The sequence below is a fragment of the Atractosteus spatula genome, chromosome 5 (assembly GCF_055471065.1).
Source record: "Atractosteus spatula isolate fAtrSpa1 chromosome 5, fAtrSpa1.hap1, whole genome shotgun sequence".
In the NCBI taxonomy this organism is placed as follows: domain Eukaryota; kingdom Metazoa; phylum Chordata; class Actinopteri; order Semionotiformes; family Lepisosteidae; genus Atractosteus; species Atractosteus spatula.
In genome coordinates this window covers 1,349,941-1,368,647 of record NC_142710.1, presented here as the reverse complement: position 1 = coordinate 1,368,647, position 18,707 = coordinate 1,349,941, and the positions used below count along the sequence as shown (strand labels likewise).

General features: G+C 51.3%; 1 protein-coding gene across 1 annotated transcript in view; it reads left to right on the top strand.

The window, feature by feature from the left end:
- LOC148833263 (adenylate cyclase type 2) overlaps positions 1–18,707 on the top strand; it is a 63,361-nt gene that overhangs the window by 37,289 nt on the left and 7,365 nt on the right. The window contains exons 10-21 of the mRNA XM_088915972.1: positions 3,129–3,285; positions 7,139–7,294; positions 8,795–8,826; positions 9,394–9,456; positions 10,339–10,408; positions 10,517–10,614; positions 11,366–11,450; positions 11,625–11,762; positions 12,051–12,131; positions 14,707–14,885; positions 16,760–16,844; positions 17,952–18,110. Coding sequence (XP_088772098.1) covers positions 3,129–3,285; positions 7,139–7,294; positions 8,795–8,826; positions 9,394–9,456; positions 10,339–10,408; positions 10,517–10,614; positions 11,366–11,450; positions 11,625–11,762; positions 12,051–12,131; positions 14,707–14,885; positions 16,760–16,844; positions 17,952–18,110 — 1,303 coding nt within the window. The remainder of the gene's footprint in view (positions 1–3,128; positions 3,286–7,138; positions 7,295–8,794; positions 8,827–9,393; positions 9,457–10,338; positions 10,409–10,516; positions 10,615–11,365; positions 11,451–11,624; positions 11,763–12,050; positions 12,132–14,706; positions 14,886–16,759; positions 16,845–17,951; positions 18,111–18,707) is intronic.

The following is an 18,707-nucleotide window of genomic DNA, read 5'->3' as shown; positions in this document are numbered from 1 at the left end:
GTCTCTCTCTCCAGGAGGGTGACGGTGTCTGTACTCAGCCTGTCTGTCTGTCTCTCTCTCCAGGAGGGTGACGGTGTCTGTACTCAGCCTGTCTGTCTGTCTCTCTCCAGGAGGGTGACAGTGTCTGTACTCAGCCTGTCTGTCTCTCTCTCCAGGAGGGTGACAGTGCCTGTACTCAGCCTGTCTGTCTGTCTCTCTCTCCAGGAGGGTGACGGTGTCTGTACTCAGCCTGTCTGTCTGTCTCTCTCCAGGAGGGTGACAGTGTCTGTACTCAGCCTGTCTGTCTCTCTCTCCAGGAGGGTGACAGTGTCTGTACTCAGCCTGTCTGTCTGTCTCTCTCTCCAGGAGGGTGACGGTGTCTGTACTCAGCCTGTCTGTCTGTCTCTCTCCAGGAGGGTGACAGTGTCTGTACTCAGCCTGTCTGTCTCTCTCTCCAGGAGGGTGACAGTGCCTGTACTCAGCCTGTCTGTCTGTCTCTCTCCAGGAGAGTGACAGTGCCTGTACTCAGCCTGTCTGTCTGTCTCTCTCCAGGAGGGTGACAGTGTCTGTACTCAGCCTGTCTGTCTCTCTCTCCAGGAGGGTGACAGTGCCTGTACTCAGCCTGTCTGTCTGTCTCTCTCCAGGAGGGTGACAGTGCCTGTACTCAGCCTGTCTGTCTGTCTCTCTCTCCAGGAGGGTGACAGTGTCTGTACTCAGCCTGTCTGTCTGTCTCTCTCCAGGAGGGTGACAGTGCCTGTACTCAGCCTGTCTGTCTGTCTCTCTCTCCAGGAGGGTGACGGTGTCTGTACTCAGCCTGTCTGTCTCTCTCTCCAGGAGGGTGACGGTGTCTGTACTCAGCCTGTCTGTCTGTCTCTCTCTCCAGGAGGGTGACGGTGTCTGTACTCAGCCTGTCTGTCTCTCTCCAGGAGGGTGACAGTGCCTGTACTCAGCCTGTCTGTCTGTCTCTCTCTCCAGGAGGGTGACGGTGTCTGTACTCAGCCTGTCTGTCTGTCTCTCTCTCCAGGAGGGTGACGGTGTCTGTACTCAGCCTGTCTGTCTGTCTCTCTCCAGGAGGGTGACAGTGTCTGTACTCAGCCTGTCTGTCTCTCTCTCCAGGAGGGTGACAGTGCCTGTACTCAGCCTGTCTGTCTGTCTCTCTCCAGGAGGGTGACAGTGCCTGTACTCAGCCTGTCTGTCTGTCTCTCTCTCCAGGAGGGTGACAGTGTCTGTACTCAGCCTGTCTGTCTGTCTCTCTCCAGGAGGGTGACAGTGCCTGTACTCAGCCTGTCTGTCTGTCTCTCTCTCCAGGAGGGTGACGGTGTCTGTACTCAGCCTGTCTGTCTCTCTCTCCAGGAGGGTGACAGTGTCTGTACTCAGCCTGTCTGTCTCTCTCCAGGAGGGTGACAGTGCCTGTACTCAGCCTGTCTGTCTGTCTCTCTCTCCAGGAGGGTGACGGTGTCTGTACTCAGCCTGTCTGTCTGTCTCTCTCTCCAGGAGGGTGACGGTGTCTGTACTCAGCCTGTCTGTCTGTCTCTCTCCAGGAGGGTGACAGTGTCTGTACTCAGCCTGTCTGTCTGTCTCTCTCTCCAGGAGGGTGACGGTGTCTGTACTCAGCCTGTCTGTCTGTCTCTCTCCAGGAGGGTGAAAGTGTCTGTACTCAGCCTGTCTGTCTCTCTCTCCAGGAGGGTGACAGTGCCTGTACTCAGCCTGTCTGTCTGTCTCTCTCCAGGAGGGTGACAGTGCCTGTACTCAGCCTGTCTGTCTGTCTCTCTCTCCAGGAGGGTGACAGTGTCTGTACTCAGCCTGTCTGTCTGTCTCTCTCCAGGAGGGTGACAGTGCCTGTATTCATCCTGTCTGTTTGTCTCTCTCTCCAGGAGGGTGACAGTGTCTGTACTCAGCCTGTCTGTCTCTCTCTCCAGGAGGGTGACGGTGTCTGTACTCAGCCTGTCTGTCTCTCTCTCCAGGAGGGTGACAGTGTCTGTACTCAGCCTGTCTGTCTCTCTCCAGGAGGGTGACAGTGCCTGTACTCAGCCTGTCTGTCTGTCTCTCTCTCCAGGAGGGTGACAGTGCCTGTACTCAGCCTGTCTGTCTGTCTCTCTCTCAAGGAGGGTGACAGTGTCTGTACTCAGCCTGTCTGTCTGTCTCTCTCTCCAGGAGGGTGACGGTGTCTGTACTCAGCCTGTCTGTCTCTCTCTCCAGGAGGGTGACAGTGTCTGTACTCAGCCTGTCTGTCTCTCTCTCCAGGAGGGTGACGGAGTCTGTACTCAGCCTGTCTGTCTGTCTCTCTCTCCAGGAGGGTGACAGTGTCTGTACTCAGCCTGTCTGTCTCTCTCTCCAGGAGGGTGACAGTGTCTGTACTCAGCCTGTCTGTCTGTCTCTCTCTCCAGGAGGGTGACGGTGTCTGTACTCAGCCTGTCTGTCTGTCTCTCTCTCCAGGAGGGTGACAGTGTCTGTACTCAGCCTGTCTGTCTCTCTCTCCAGGAGGGTGACAGTGCCTGTACTCAGCCTGTCTGTCTGTCTCTCTCCAGGAGGGTGACAGTGTCTGTACTCAGCCTGTCTGTCTGTCTCTCTCTCCAGGAGGGTGACAGTGTCTGTACTCAGCCTGTCTGTCTGTCTCTCTCTCCAGGAGGGTGACGGTGTCTGTACTCAGCCTGTCTGTCTGTCTCTCTCCAGGAGGGTGACAGTGCCTGTACTCAGCCTGTCTGTCTGTCTCTCTCCAGGAGGGTGACAGTGTCTGTACTCAGCCTGTCTGTCTGTCTCTCTCTCCAGGAGGGTGACAGTGTCTGTACTCAGCCTGTCTGTCTGTCTCTCTCTCCAGGAGAGTGACAGTGTCTGTACTCAGCCTGTCTGTCTGTCTCTCTCTCCAGGAGGGTGACAGTGTCTGTACTCAGCCTGTCTGTCTGTCTCTCTCTCCAGGAGGGTGACAGTGCCTGTACTCAGCCTGTCTGTCTGTCTCTCTCTCCAGGAGGGTGACAGTGTCTGTACTCAGCCTGTCTGTCTGTCTCTCTCCAGGAGGGTGACAGTGTCTGTACTCAGCCTGTCTGTCTCTCTCTCCAGGAGGGTGACAGTGTCTGTACTCAGCCTGTCTGTCTCTCTCCAGGAGGGTGACAGTGTCTGTACTCAGCCTGTCTGTCTGTCTCTCTCTCCAGGAGGGTGCACATTACAGAGGAGACTCTCTCTCACCTGCAGGGGAGGTTTGAGGTGGAGGAGGGTCATGGGGCAAGTAGAGACCCCTATCTGCAGGGCAGACACACCTTCCTCGTCATCGATCCCCAGAGAGACAGGGAGTCACTGAAACAGTCCGAGGTATCAACATCCTCTCAGTGCTGTCAGTGTGTCTGTATGAACCCCTCTCTCTCAGTGCAGTGTTAATGTACTGGAGTGTCCAGTCAGTGTGTCTGTATGAACCCCTCTCTCTCAGTGCAGTGTTAATGTACTGGAGTGTCCAGTCAGTGTGTCTGTATGAACCCCTCTCTCTCAGTGCAGTGTTAATGTACTGGAGTGTCCAGTCAGTCAGTGTGTCTGTATGAACCCCTCTCTCTCAGTGCAGTGTTAATGTACTGGAGTGTCCAGTCAGTCAGTGTGTCTGTATGAACCCCTCTCTCTCAGTGCAGTGTTAATGTACTGGAGTGTCCAGTCAGTCAGTGTGTCTGTATGAACCCCTCTCTCTCAGTGCAGTGTTAATGTACTGGAGTGTCCAGTCAGTGTGTCTGTATGAACCCCTCTCTCAGTGCAGTGTTAATGTACTGGAGTGTCCAGTCAGTCAGTGTGTCTGTATGAACCCCTCTCTCTCAGTGCAGTGTTAATGTACTGGAGTGTCCAGTCAGTCAGTGTGTCTGTATGAACCCCTCTCTCTCAGTGCAGTGTTAATGTACTGGAGTGTCCAGTCAGTGTGTCTGTATGAACCCCTCTCTCTCAGTGCAGTGTTAATGTACTGGAGTGTCCAGTCAGTGTGTCTGTATGAACCCCTCTCTCTCAGTGCAGTGTTAATGTACTGGAGTGTCCAGTCAGTGTGTCTGTATGAACCCCTCTCTCTCAGTGCAGTGTTAATGTACTGGAGTATCCAGTCAGTGTGTCTGTATGAACCCCTCTCTCTCAGTGCAGTGTTAATGTACTGGAGTGTCCAGTCAGTCAGTGTGTCTGTATGAACCCCTCTCTCTCAGTGCAGTGTTAATGTACTGGAGTGTCCAGTCAGTGTGTCTGTATGAACCCCTCTCTCTCAGTGCAGTGTTAATGTACTGGAGTGTCCAGTCAGTGTTTCTGTATGAACCCCTCTCTCTCAGTGCAGTGTTAATGTACTGGAGTGTCCAGTCAGTCAGTGTGTCTGTATGAACCCCTCTCTCTCAGTGCAGTGTTAATGTACTGGAGTGTCCAGTCAGTGTGTCTGTATGAACCCCTCTCTCTCAGTGCAGTGTTAATGTACTGGAGTGTCCAGTCAGTCAGTGTGTCTGTATGAACCCCTCTCTCTCAGTGCAGTGTTAATGTACTGGAGTGTCCAGTCAGTCAGTGTGTCTGTATGAACCCCTCTCTCTCAGTGCAGTGTTAATGTACTGGAGTGTCCAGTCAGTGTGTCTGTATGAACCCCTCTCTCTCAGTGCAGTGTTAATGTACTGGAGTGTCCAGTCAGTCAGTGTGTCTGTATGAACCCCTCTCTCTCAGTGCAGTGTTAATGTACTGGAGTGTCCAGTCAATCAGTGTGTCTGTATGAACCCCTCTCTCTCAGTGCAGTGTTAATGTACTGGAGTGTCCAGTCAGTGTGTCTGTATGAACCCCTCTCTCTCAGTGCAGTGTTAATGTACTGGAGTGTCCAGTCAGTGTGTCTGTATGAACCCCTCTCTCTCAGTGCAGTGTTAATGTACTGGAGTATCCAGTCAGTGTGTCTGTATGAACCCCTCTCTCTCAGTGCAGTGTTAATGTACTGGAGTGTCCAGTCAGTGTGTCTGTATGAACCCCTCTCTCTCAGTGCAGTGTTAATGTACTGGAGTGTCCAGTCAGTCAGTGTGTCTGTATGAACCCCTCTCTCTCAGTGCAGTGTTAATGTACTGGAGTGTCCAGTCAGTGTGTCTGTATGAACCCCTCTCTCTCAGTGCAGTGTTAATGTACTGGAGTGTCCAGTCAGTGTTTCTGTATGAACCCCTCTCTCTCAGTGCAGTATTAATGTACTGGAGTGTCCAGTCAGTCAGTGTGTCTGTATGAACCCCTCTCTCTCAGTGCAGTGTTAATGTACTGGAGTGTCCAGTCAGTGTGTCTGTATGAACCCCTCTCTCTCAGTGCAGTGTTAATGTACTGGAGTGTCCAGTCAGTCAGTGTGTCTGTATGAACTCCTCTCTCTCAGTGCAGTGTTAATGTACTGGAGTGTCCAGTCAGTCAGTGTGTCTGTATGAACCCCTCTCTCTCAGTGCAGTGTTAATGTACTGGAGTGTCCAGTCAGTCAGTGTGTCTGTATGAACCCCTCTCTCTCAGTGCAGTGTTAATGTACTGGAGTGTCCAGTCAGTCACCGTGTCTATATGAACCCCTCTCTCTCAGTGCAGTGTTAATGTACTGGAGTGTCCAGTCAGTCAGTGTGTCTGTATGAACCCCTCTCTCTCAGTGCAGTGTTAATGTACTGGAGTGTCCAGTCAGTCAGCGTGTCTGTATGAACCCCTCTCTCTCAGTGCAGTGTTCATGTACTGGAGTGTCCAGTCAGTCAGCGTGTCTGTATGAACCCCTCTCTCTCAGTGCAGTGTTCATGTACTGGAGTGTCCAGTCAGTCAGTGTGTCTGTATGAACCCCTCTCTCTCAGTGCAGTGTTAATGTACTGGAGTGTCCAGTCAGTGTGTCTGTATGAACCCCTCTCTCTCAGTGCAGTGTTAATGTACTGGAGTGTCCAGTCAGTGTGTCTGTATGAACCCCTCTCTCTCAGTGCAGTGTTAATGTACTGGAGTATCCAGTCAGTGTGTCTGTATGAACCCCTCTCTCTCAGTGCAGTGTTAATGTACTGGAGTGTCCAGTCAGTGTGTCTGTATGAACCCCTCTCTCTCAGTGCAGTGTTAATGTACTGGAGTGTCCAGTCAGTCAGTGTGTCTGTATGAACCCCTCTCTCTCAGTGCAGTGTTAATGTACTGGAGTGTCCAGTCAGTGTGTCTGTATGAACCCCTCTCTCTCAGTGCAGTGTTAATGTACTGGAGTGTCCAGTCAGTGTTTCTGTATGAACCCCTCTCTCTCAGTGCAGTGTTAATGTACTGGAGTGTCCAGTCAGTCAGTGTGTCTGTATGAACCCCTCTCTCTCAGTGCAGTGTTAATGTACTGGAGTGTCCAGTCAGTGTGTCTGTATGAACCCCTCTCTCTCAGTGCAGTGTTAATGTACTGGAGTGTCCAGTCAGTCAGTGTGTCTGTATGAACTCCTCTCTCTCAGTGCAGTGTTAATGTACTGGAGTGTCCAGTCAGTCAGTGTGTCTGTATGAACCCCTCTCTCTCAGTGCAGTGTTAATGTACTGGAGTGTCCAGTCAGTCAGTGTGTCTGTATGAACCCCTCTCTCTCAGTGCAGTGTTAATGTACTGGAGTGTCCAGTCAGTCACCGTGTCTATATGAACCCCTCTCTCTCAGTGCAGTGTTAATGTACTGGAGTGTCCAGTCAGTCAGTGTGTCTGTATGAACCCCTCTCTCTCAGTGCAGTGTTAATGTACTGGAGTGTCCAGTCAGTCAGCGTGTCTGTATGAACCCCTCTCTCTCAGTGCAGTGTTCATGTACTGGAGTGTCCAGTCAGTCAGCGTGTCTGTATGAACCCCTCTCTCTCAGTGCAGTGTTCATGTACTGGAGTGTCCAGTCAGTCAGTGTGTCTGTATGAACCCCTCTCTCTCAGTGCAGTGTTAATGTACTGGAGTGTCCAGTCAGTCAGTGTGTCTGTATGAACCCCTCTCTCTCAGTGCAGTGTTAATGTACTGGAGTGTCCAGTCAGTCAGTGTGTCTGTATGAACCCCTCTCTCTCAGTGCAGTGTTAATGTACTGGAGTGTCCAGTCAGTGTGTCTGTATGAACCCCTCTCTCTCAGTGCAGTGTTAATGTACTGGAGTGTCCAGTCAGTGTGTCTGTATGAACCCCTCTCTCTCAGTGCAGTGTTAATATACTGGAGTGTCCAGTCAGTCAGAGTGTCTGTATTAACCCCTCTCTCTCTCTCAGAAGCAGGATCAGAACTCACTGAGAGTCCAAATCGATGGTTTTGCTCACGGTGGGAAGAATCTCAGAGCCTCTTTTCGCATGTCCCAGTACCTGAAGTCCTGGGAGACCATCAAGCCCTTCGAGCACTTCAACGATTCTCACAGCAGCCCCAGCGTGGTCAGTCTGAGACACAGCCTCTTCACTGTCTGTCTGTATCACTGTCTGTGTGTGTTTCACTGCTGACTCACTGCACAGCTCAGGGCTGTGTGTGTGTGTTTCACTGCTGACTCACTGCACAGGTGCGTTTACCACACTGAAGGAGACACACGAGGTGCGTTTCCCACAGTGAAGGAGACACACGAGGTGCATTTCCCACACTGAAGGAGACACATGAGGTGCGTTTCCCACACTGAAGGGGACACACAGGGTGTATTTCCCACAGTGAAGGAGACACACAGGGTGTGTTTCTGACACTGAAGGAGACACACGAGGTGCGTTTCCCACACTGAAGGAGACACACAGGGTGTATTTCCCCACACTGAAGGAGACACATGAGGTGCGTTTCCCACACTGAAGGGGACACACAGGGTGTATTTCCCACAGTGAAGGAGACACACAGGGTGTGTTTCTGACACTGAAGAAGACACACAAAGTACGTTTCCCACACTGAAGGAGACACACAGGGTGTATTTCCCCACACTGAAGGAGACACATGAGGTGCGTTTCCCACACTGAAGGGGACACACAGGGTGTATTTCCCACAGTGAAGGAGACACACAGGGTGTGTTTCTGACACTGAAGAAGACACACAAAGTACGTTTCCCACACTGAAGGAGACACACAGGGTGTATTTCCCCACACTGAAGGAGACACATGAGGTGCGTTTCCCACACTGAAGGGGACACACAGGGTGTATTTCCCACAGTGAAGGAGACACACAGGGTGTGTTTCTGACACTGAAGGAGACACACAAAGTACGTTTCCCACACTGAAGGAGACACACAGGGTGTATTTCCCCACACTGAAGGAGACACACGAGGTGCGTTTCCCACAGTGCAGGAGACACACAAGAAGTATTTCCCACAGTGCCCTGAGCTCCATCAGTATTACACCAGTGTCTAGTCTCAGTGTGTCAGTGTCTGATATGACCTGATGTAGTGTCAGTGTCTGGTCTCAGTGTGTCAGTGTCTGATATTACCTGATGTAGTGTCAGTGTCTAGTCTCAGTGTGTCAGTGTTTGATATTACCTGATGTAGTGCCAGTGTCTGGTCTCAGTGTGTCAGTGTCTGATATTACCTGATGTAGTGTCAGTGTCTGATATTACCTGATGTAGTGTCAGTGTCTGGTCTCAGTGTGTCAGTGTCTGATATTACCTGATGTAGTGTCAGTGTCTGGTCTCAGTGTGTCAGTGTCTGATATTACCTGATGTAGTGTCAGTGTCTGATCTCAGTGTGTCAGTGTCTGATATTACCTGATGTAGTGTCAGTGTCTGGTCTCAGTGTGTCAGTGTCTGATATTACCTGATGTAGTGTCAGTGTCTGATCTCAGTGTGTCAGTGTCTGATATTACCTGATGTAGTGTCAGTGTCTGATCTCAGTGTGTCAGTGTCTGATATTACCTGCTATAACCTGTTTGTCTTCACTGTCTGATGTCAGTGTGCCCCTGTGTCTCCTACAGGATGCTCTGACTCGGCCCCGGGCTGTGGACAGGTAAGAGGCTCTCCACTCCTGCTTGAGGCAGATGGGAATGTGACTCAGGTGAGAGTGACTGTCTCCCGAGAGCAGGACCGTCCCATCGGCCTTCTGACTCCACCTGTCTGTCTCTGCTGATCCAGTAAGACAGGTGACCACAGGCAGCAAGGTCTCCCCTGATCGGACACCTGGGCACAGCACAGCAGCATCATTGCCAGTCAGAGACATGCAAGCAGAGACAGACAGACAGACAGACAGACAGACAGACAGACAGACAGACAGACAGACAGGCACAGACAGACAGACAAGCAGACACAGACAGGCACAGACAGACAGACAAGCAGACACAGACAAGCAGAGACAGACAGACTGGTAGACAGAGAGAAACAGACAGGCAGGTGAGCAGATGGAGAAAATAACGAGAGAGACAGGCATAGAGATAGAGACAGAGAAATAAAGAGAGACAGACAGACAGAGCCAGAGAGAAAGAGGGGACAGAGACTGACAGGCAGGCAGACAGATGGAGAACTAATGAGACAGGCAGGCAGGCAGGTGTGTTAACTATAGTTTGTTTTGTCCTCTCAGAACTCAGTCCCAGGTCTTGGAGGCTGGAGTGCTGGAACAGGTGGAGAGTCTGGATCCCAAAGAGTGTGTTAATCTTTATAATTCATTAATTATACTGTGTCTGTATGAAACCCTCTCTCTTAATGCAGTGTTAATGTACTGGAGTGTCCAGTCAGTCAGTGTGTCTGTATGAACCCCTCTCTCTCAGTGCAGTGTTAATGTACTGGAGTGTCCAGTCAGTCAGTGTGTCTGTATGAACCCCTCTCTCTCAGTGCAGTGTTAATGTACTGAAGTGTCCAGTCAGTCAGTGTGTCTGTATGAACCCCTCTCTCTCAGTGCAGTGTTAATGTACTGAAGTGTCCAGTCAGTCAGTGTGTCTGTATGAACCCCTCTCTCTCAGTGCAGTGTTAATGTACTGGAGTGTCCAGTCAGTGTGTCTGTATGAACCCCTCTCTCTCAGTGCAGTGTTAATGTACTGGAGTGTCCAGTCAGTCAGTGTGTCTGTATGAACCCCTCTCTCTCAGTGCAGTGTTAATGTACTGGAGTGTCCAGTCAGTCAGTGTGTCTGTATGAACCCCTCTCTCTCAGTGCAGTGTTAATGTACTGGAGTGTCCAGTCAGTGTGTCTGTATGAACCCCTCTCTCTCAGTGCAGTGTCAATGTACTGGAGTGTCCAGTCAGTGTGTCTGTATGAACCCCTCTCTCTCAGTGCAGTGTTAATGTACTGGAGTGTCCAGTCAGTCAGTGTGTCTGTATGAACCCCTCTCTCTCAGTGCAGTGTTAATGTACTGGAGTGTCCAGTCAGTCAGTGTGTCTGTATGAACCCCTCTCTCTCAGTGCAGTGTTAATGTACTGGAGTGTCCAGTCAGTGTGTCTGTATGAACCCCTCTCTCTCAGTGCAGTGTTAATGTACTGGAGTGTCCAGTCAGTGTGTCTGTATGAACCCCTCTCTCTTTCTCTCTCTCAGGGAAATGGGTCGCTCACAGACAATCAGTGTGGTCACTCTGTTCTTCAATGATCTGAATATGGAGAAGGAGGTGAGACCTCAACTTCCCTCTCAACTGTTGTGTTGTGTAGGGGTTTAGTTCAGCTGCTCAGTGTGTTGTGTAGTTTTGTAGCTGACGAGTTGTCTTGTTCCTGTCTAGTACCGCTTCTCCAAGATGAAGAACCTGTCCGTCTCCTTGATCTGCACCATCCTCATCTTCACAGCCGTCTTCATCATCCAGATGCTGGTGTCCGACAAGTGAGCAGAGACCCCTCTGGAGGGATCAGACAGGGAGAGAGAGGGGGAGAGGGAGAGAGGGATCAGAAAGGGGGGGAGAGAGTGTTCAGAGAGGGAGAGAGGGATCAGACAGGGAGAGAGAGGGGGAGAGGGAGAGAGGGATCAGAAAGGGGGGGAGAGAGTGTTCAGAGAGGGAGAGAGGGATCAGACAGGGAGAGAGAGGGGGAGAGGGAGAGAGGGATCAGAAAGGGAGAGAGAGGGGGAGAGGGAGAGAGGGATCAGATAGGGAGAGAGAGGGGGAGAGGGAGAGAGGGGTCAGAGAGGGAGAGAGGGATCAGAGAGAGAGAGAGTTGTCAGAGAGGGGGAGAGAGAGAGAGGGGTCAGAGGGGGAGAGGGAGAGAGGGATCAGAGAGAGGGGGATCAGATAGGGAGAGAGGGAGGCAGGGGATCAGAGATGAGGGGAGAGAGAGCGAGAGGGGGGGGGAGAGTGAGAGAGAGAATCAGAGAGAGAGAGGGATCAGAGAGGGATAGGGAGAGAGGGAGGCAGGGGATCGGAGATGAGGGGAGAGAGAGGGGGAGAGGCAGAGAGAGGGATCGGAGAGGGATAGGGAGAGAGGGAGAGGATCGGAGAGGGATAGGGAGAGAGGGAGGCAGGGGATCGGAGAGAGAGGAGACTGGAGGTGGAAAGAAGCAGGAGGATACAGAGGGGCAGGGAGGAGGAATTGTGGGATAGAGGGGGCTGTGTGTCCTCATCAGCCTGTCTCTCTCTCAGGAACGCGGCTCTGGGTGTGTCGTATGGAGTCACGTTCTTTGTCCTGGCTCTGATACTGCTAGTCTGCTGCACCGGACTGCTGGAGGTAGGTGCTCTCATTACTGCTGTTATTACTACTGCTCTTATTACTACTGTTATTACCACTGCTCTTGTTACTGCTGCAGGTATAATTGTTGTTATTACTACTGTTATTAATACTGCTGTTATTACTACTGTTACTACTATTACTCTGATGGTGTGCTGTGTGTCTGTGTCTCAGCGCTGGCGCTACAAGCTGCCTCTGTCCCTGCGGTGGGTGTCCTCAGTGTCCCAGGCTGTGGCCAGGCACCCTGCCCTACGCCTGCCCCTCATCACCTTGTGCCTGCTGATCGTGCTGCTCATGGGCATCCTCAACTTTGTGAGTCTGATTGACGCTGTGCTGCGTCACTGCGATGGGTCTGTCTCCCTGTCACTGTGCTGTCTCACTCTCCCTGTCACTGTGCTGTCCCTCTGTGCTGTCTCACTCTCCCTGTCACTGTGCTGTCCCTCTGTGCTGTCTCACTCTCCCTGTCACTGTGCTGTCCCTCTGTGCTGTCTCACACTCCCTGTCACTGTGCTGTCTCACTCTCCCTGTCACTGTGCTGTCCCTCTGTGACTGCTCTTTCCTCAGATACTGTTTAATTGTGTTCAATTTTCTTTCCAACAGGTCTTCCTGCAAGAACCCTCCTGCAGTTTTGCATCTCCCAATGCAACATTGCTGGAGCCCTACAGACTGTACACTGTCCCTGTAAGAGCCTCACACACTGACGCACAGTACACTGTCCCTGTAAGAGCCTCACACACGCTGACACACAGTACACTGTCCCTGTAAGAGCCTCACACACACTGACACACAGTACACTGTCCCTGTGAGAGCCTCACACACGCTGACACACAGTACACTGTCCCTGTAAGAGCCTCACACACTGACGCACAGTACACTGTCCCTGTAAGAGCCTCACACACGCTGACACACAGTACACTGTCCCTGTAAGAGCCTCACACACTGACACACAGTACACTGTCCCTGTAAGAGCCTCACACACGCTGACACACAGTACACTGTCCCTGTAAGAGCCTCACACACTGACACACAGTACACTGTCCCTGTAAGAGCCTCACACACGCTGACACACAGTACACTGTCCCTGTAAGAGCCTCACACACTGACACACAGTACACTGTCCCTGTAAGAGCCTCACACACGCTGACACACAGTACACTGTCCCTGTAAGAGCCTCACACACTGACACACAGTACACTGTCCCTGTAAGAGCCTCACACACACTGACACACAGTACACTGTCCCTGTAAGAGCCTCACACACTGACACACAGTACACTGTCCCTGTAAGAGCCTCACACACACTGACACACAGTACACTGTCCCTGTAAGAGCCTCACACACTGACGCACAGTACACTGTCCCTGTAAGAGCCTCACACACGCTGACACACAGTACACTGTCCCTGTAAGAGCCTCACACACTGACACACAGTACACTGTCCCTGTAAGAGCCTCACACACGCTGACACACAGTACACTGTCCCTGTAAGAGCCTCACACACTGACACACAGTACACTGTCCCTGTAAGAGCCTCACACACGCTGACACACAGTACACTGTCCCTGTAAGAGCCTCACACACTGACACACAGTACACTGTCCCTGTAAGAGCCTCACACACGCTGACACACAGTACACTGTCCCTGTAAGAGCCTCACACACTGACACACAGTACACTGTCCCTGTAAGAGCCTCACACACGCTGACACACAGTACACTGTCCCTGTAAGAGCCTCACACACGCTGACACACAGTACACTGTCCCTGTAAGAGCCTCACACACGCTGACACACAGTACACTGTCCCTGTAAGAGCCTCACACACTGACACACAGTACACTGTCCCTGTAAGAGCCTCACACACGCTGACACACAGTACACTGTCCCTGTAAGAGCCTCACACACTGACACACAGTACACTGTCCCTGTAAGAGCCTCACACACTGACACACAGTACACTGTCCCTGTAAGAGCCTCACACACGCTGACACACAGTACACTGTCCCTGTAAGAGCCTCACACACTGACACACAGTACACTGTCCCTGTAAGAGCCTCACACACTGACACACAGTACACTGTCCCTGTAAGAGCCTCACACACTGACACACAGTACACTGTCCCTGTAAGAGCCTCACACACTGACACACAGTACACTGTCCCTGTAAGAGCCTCACACACTGACACACAGTACACTGTCCCTGTAAGAGCCTCACACACGCTGACACACAGTACACTGTCCCTGTAAGAGCCTCACACACTGACACACAGTACACTGTCCCTGTAAGAGCCTCACACACTGACACACAGTACACTGTCCCTGTAAGAGCCTCACACACTGACACACAGTACACTGTCCCTGTAAGAGCCTCACACACGCTGACACACAGTACACTGTCCCTGTAAGAGCCTCACACACTGACACACAGTACACTGTCCCTGTAAGAGCCTCACACACTGACACACAGTACACTGTCCCTGTAAGAGCCTCACACACTGACACACAGTACACTGTCCCTGTAAGAGCCTCACACACTGACACACAGTACACTGTCCCTGTAAGAGCCTCACACACACTGACACACAGTACACTGTCCCTGTAAGAGCCTCACACACACTGACACACAGTACACTGTCCCTGTAAGAGCCTCACACACGCTGACACACAGTACACTGTCCCTGTAAGAGCCTCACACACGCTGACACACAGTACACTGTCCCTGTAAGAGCCTCACACACACTGACACACAGTACACTGTCCCTGTAAGAGCCTCACACACACTGACACACAGTACACTGTCCCTGTAAGAGCCTCACACACTGACACACAGTACACTGTCCCTGTAAGAGCCTCACACACTGACACACAGTACACTGTCCCTGTAAGAGCCTCACACACGCTGACACACAGTACACTGTCCCTGTAAGAGCCTCACACACTGACACACAGTACACTGTTCCTGTAAGAGCCTCACACACGCTGACACACAGTACACTGTCCCTGTAAGAGCCTCACACACTGACACACAGTACACTGTCCCTGTAAGAGCCTCACACACGCTGACACACAGTACACTGTCCCTGTAAGAGCCACACACACACTGACACACAGTACACTGTCCCTGTAAGAGCCTCACACACTGACACACAGTACACTGTCCCTGTAAGAGGCGCACTGTCTCTTTCACACATTGAAACAAAATCTCAGTCATCTTCCTTTATGTTGTCATCATGAGCCTCTTATCTCTCTTCTCTCTCAGTACTACCTGTATTGCTGTTTACTGAGCATGCTCTCCTGCGTGGTGTTCTTGCGAGTCAACTTGGAACTCAGGCTGCTCCTGCTGACCCTGGCCCTGGTGGTGTATGAGGTCATCTTCCTGCACATCTACATCAACCGCTCAGACTGTTATGTCATACAGCTCTACGGCAACCACAGCAGGTCAGAAAACACCACACGTATGGCGCAGGATGAGCACTGTGGTCCACTGCAGGTTTGAGCCTGGAACTAGCAGACTGGTACTGGGATTTCCCAAGTTACAGCACCACAGGTGTCCATAGTGGGATTAATTGCCCTGCTAGTGCAGGTTCGAGTCTGGACCATGCCACTAATAGATTGGGACTGGGATTTCCCAAATTACAGCACCACAGGTGTCAGTAGTGGGATTAATTGCCCTGCTAGTGCAGGTTCGAGTCTGGACCATGTCACTAATAGATTGGGACTGGGATTTCCCAAATTACAGCACCACAGGTGTCAGTAGTGGGATTAATTGCCCTGCTAGTGCAGGTTCGAGTCTGGACCATGCCACTAATAGATTGGGACTGGGATTTCCCAAATTACAGCACCACAGGTGTCAGTAGTGGGATTAATTGCCCTGCTAGTGCAGGTTCGAGTCTGGACCATGTCACTAATAGATTGGGACTGGGATTTCCCACATTACAGCACCACAGGTGTCAGTAGTGGGATTAATTGCCCTGCTAGTGCAAGTTCGAGTCTGGACCATGTCACTAATAGATTGGGACTGGGATTTCCCAAATTACAGCACCACAGGTGTCAGTAGTGGGATTAATTGCCCTGCTAGTGCAGGTTGGACTCTGGACCATGCCACTAATAGATTGGGACTGGGATGTCCCAATGTATGGTGCCACAGGTGACAAAATGGTATCAATTGCTCAGATGGCATAGGTTCAAGTCTGGATCGTATCGCTAACAGATTGGGGGAGGTGGGATTAATTTCCGGGGGTCCCCCCTCTCGCGCCTCGCGTAAAACCGTCACGCCAGCGACCTCCCTGAAGCCGGCGGGTTTGCGGTGTGGTGGGATGCAGACACTCACCCAAGACTGCACTGCACGCGCTCTGTAAGGAGATGTACTGTATACTTTCTCACAAATCGTGATCCCCCTGCGTGTAGGTGTTTGCCGTACAGCACTGTGTAGAAACACTGGAGGAGCCCCACGCTTGGCGATAGTAGGTCTTTCTACGAAACAAGCCTTTTGATTTTTTCCTGAGCATTTATGAGATCCCATCACTGTCATTTGCTCATGTTTCTGATCAAACCCATGGTGACTCATGTATCTCTGCCCCTGTCTGTGTGCCTGTGTGTGTTTGACTCTGTGTGCATGTCTGTGTGTCCCCCTGTGTTTGATGTGTCTGTGTGTCTGCACGTCTATGTGTGTGTGCATGTGTTTTGTGTGTACATCTATGTGTGTCTACATGTCTGTGTGTGTACATGTGTTTTGTGTGTGCATGTCTATGTGTGTGTGTATGTGTGTGCATGTCTATGTGTGTGTACATGTCTATGTGTATGTACATGTGTGTGTGCATGTCTATGTGTGTGTACATGTCTGTTTGTGTGCATGTCTGTGTGTGTGTACATGTTTATGTGCGTGTACGTGTATGTGCATGTCTGTGTGTGTCTATTTCTGTGTATGTGTGCATGTCTATGTGTGTGTGCATGTGTTTTGTGTGTACGTCTGTGTGTCTACGTCTGTGTGTGTATGTGTGTTTTGTGTGTTTTGTGTGTGCATGTCTATGTGTGTGAACACGTGTGTACATGTCTATGTGTACATGTGATATGTGTGCATATCTATGTGTGCATGTCTATGTTTGTGTACATGTGTGTGCATGTCTATGTGCATGTCTGTGTGTGTATGTCTATGTCTGTGTACATGTGTGTGTGCATGTCTATGTCTGTGTACATGTGTGTGTGCATGTTTGTGTACATGTCTATGCTTGTGTACATGTGTGTGTGCATGTCTGTGTGTGTCTACATGTGTGTGTACATTTCTTTGTGTGTGTGTATACATGTGTGTGCAGACCTGGGGTGCTGAAGGAGCCCAAGATCATGGCTGGAGTCTGGCTCTTCATCTTCTACTTCCTGGCACTAATCCTGGCAAGACAGGTATCAATTATCTTATTGTACTAATTATATCAACCCTCTCTCAGTGTTAATGTACTGTAGTGTCCAGTCAGTCTGTGTGTCTGTATGAACCCCTCTCTCTCAGTGCAGTGTTAATGTACTGGAGTGTCCAGTCAGTCAGTGTGTCTGTATGAACCCCTCTCTCTCAGTGCAGTGTTAATGTACTGGAGTGTCCAGTCAGTCAGTGTGTCTGTATGAACCCCTCTCTCTCAGTGCAGTGTTAATGTACTGGAGTGTCCAGTCAGTGTGTCTGTATGAACCCCTCTCTCTCAGTGCAGTGTTAATGTACTGGAGTGTCCAGTCAGTCAGTGTGTCTGTATGAACCCCTCTCTCTCAGTGCAGTGTTAATGTACTGGAGTGTCCAGTCAGTCAGTGTGTGTGTATGAACCCCTCTCTCTCAGTGCAGTGTTAATGTACTGGAGTGTCCAGTCAGTGTGTCTGTATGAACCCCTCTCTCTCAGTGCAGTGTTAATGTACTGGAGTGTCCAGTCAGTCAGTGTGTCTGTATGAACCCCTCTCTCTCAGTGCAGTGTTAATGTACTGGAGTGTCCAGTCAGTGTGTCTGTATGAACCCCCCTCTCTCACTGCAGTGTTAATGTACTGGAGTGTCCAGTCAGTCAGTGTGTCTGTATGAACCCCTCTCTCTCAGTGCAGTGTTAATGTACTGGAGTGTCCAGTCAGTCAGTGTGTCTGTATGAACCCCTCTCTCTCAGTGCAGTGTTAATGTACTGGAGTGTCCAGTCAGTCAGTGTGTCTGTATGAACCCCTCTCTCTCAGTGCAGTGTTAATGTACTGGAGTGTCCAGTCAGTGTGTCTGTATGAACCCCTCTCTCTCAGTGCAGTGTTAATGTACTGGAGTGTCCAGTCAGTCAGTGTGTCTGTATGAACCCCTCTCTCTCAGTGCAGTGTTAATGTACTGTAGTGTCCAGTCAGTCAGTGTGTCTGTATGAACCCCTCTCTCTCAGTGCAGTGTTAATGTACTGGAGTGTCCAGTCAGTCAGTGTGTCTGTATGAACCCCTCTCTCTCAGTGCAGTGTTAATGTACTGGAGTGTCCAGTCAGTGTGTCTGTATGAACCCCTCTCTCTCAGGACGAGCTGTCAGGCCGTGTACAGTTCCAGCTGAAACAGTGCTTTCTGCGGGAGCGAGAGCAGATATTGACCATGGAGAATCTGAACAAGCTACTTCTGGAGAACGTGCTGCCAACACATGTCGCCACAGAGTTCATGGGCAAGAAGCACTGCAACCAGGTCTGATCCCCCTGACTGACCCCCTGACTGACTGACTCCCTGACTCACCGACCCCCTGACTCACCGACCCCCTGACCCTCCTGACTGACCGACTCCCTGACTCACCGACTCCCTGACTCACCGACCCCCTGACACCCTCACGCCCTGACTGACACCCTCACACCCTGACACCCTCACACCCTGACTGACCAACTCCCTGAAACGCTGACACCCACACACCCTGACTGACCAACTCCCTGACACCCTCACACTCTGACTGACCGACTCCCTGAAACGCTGACACCCACACACCCTGACTGACCAACTCCCTGACACCCTCACACTCTGACTGACCGACTCCCTGACACGCTGACACCCACACACCCTGACTGACCGACTCCCTGACACCCTCACACTCTGACTGACCGACTCCCTGAAACGCTGACACCCACACACCCTGACTGACCAACTCCCTGACACCCTCACACTCTGACTGACCGACTCCCTGACACGCTGACACCCACACACCCTGACTGACCAACTCCCTGACACCCTCACACTCTGACTGACCGACTCCCTGACACGCTGACACCCACACACCCTGACTGACCGACACCC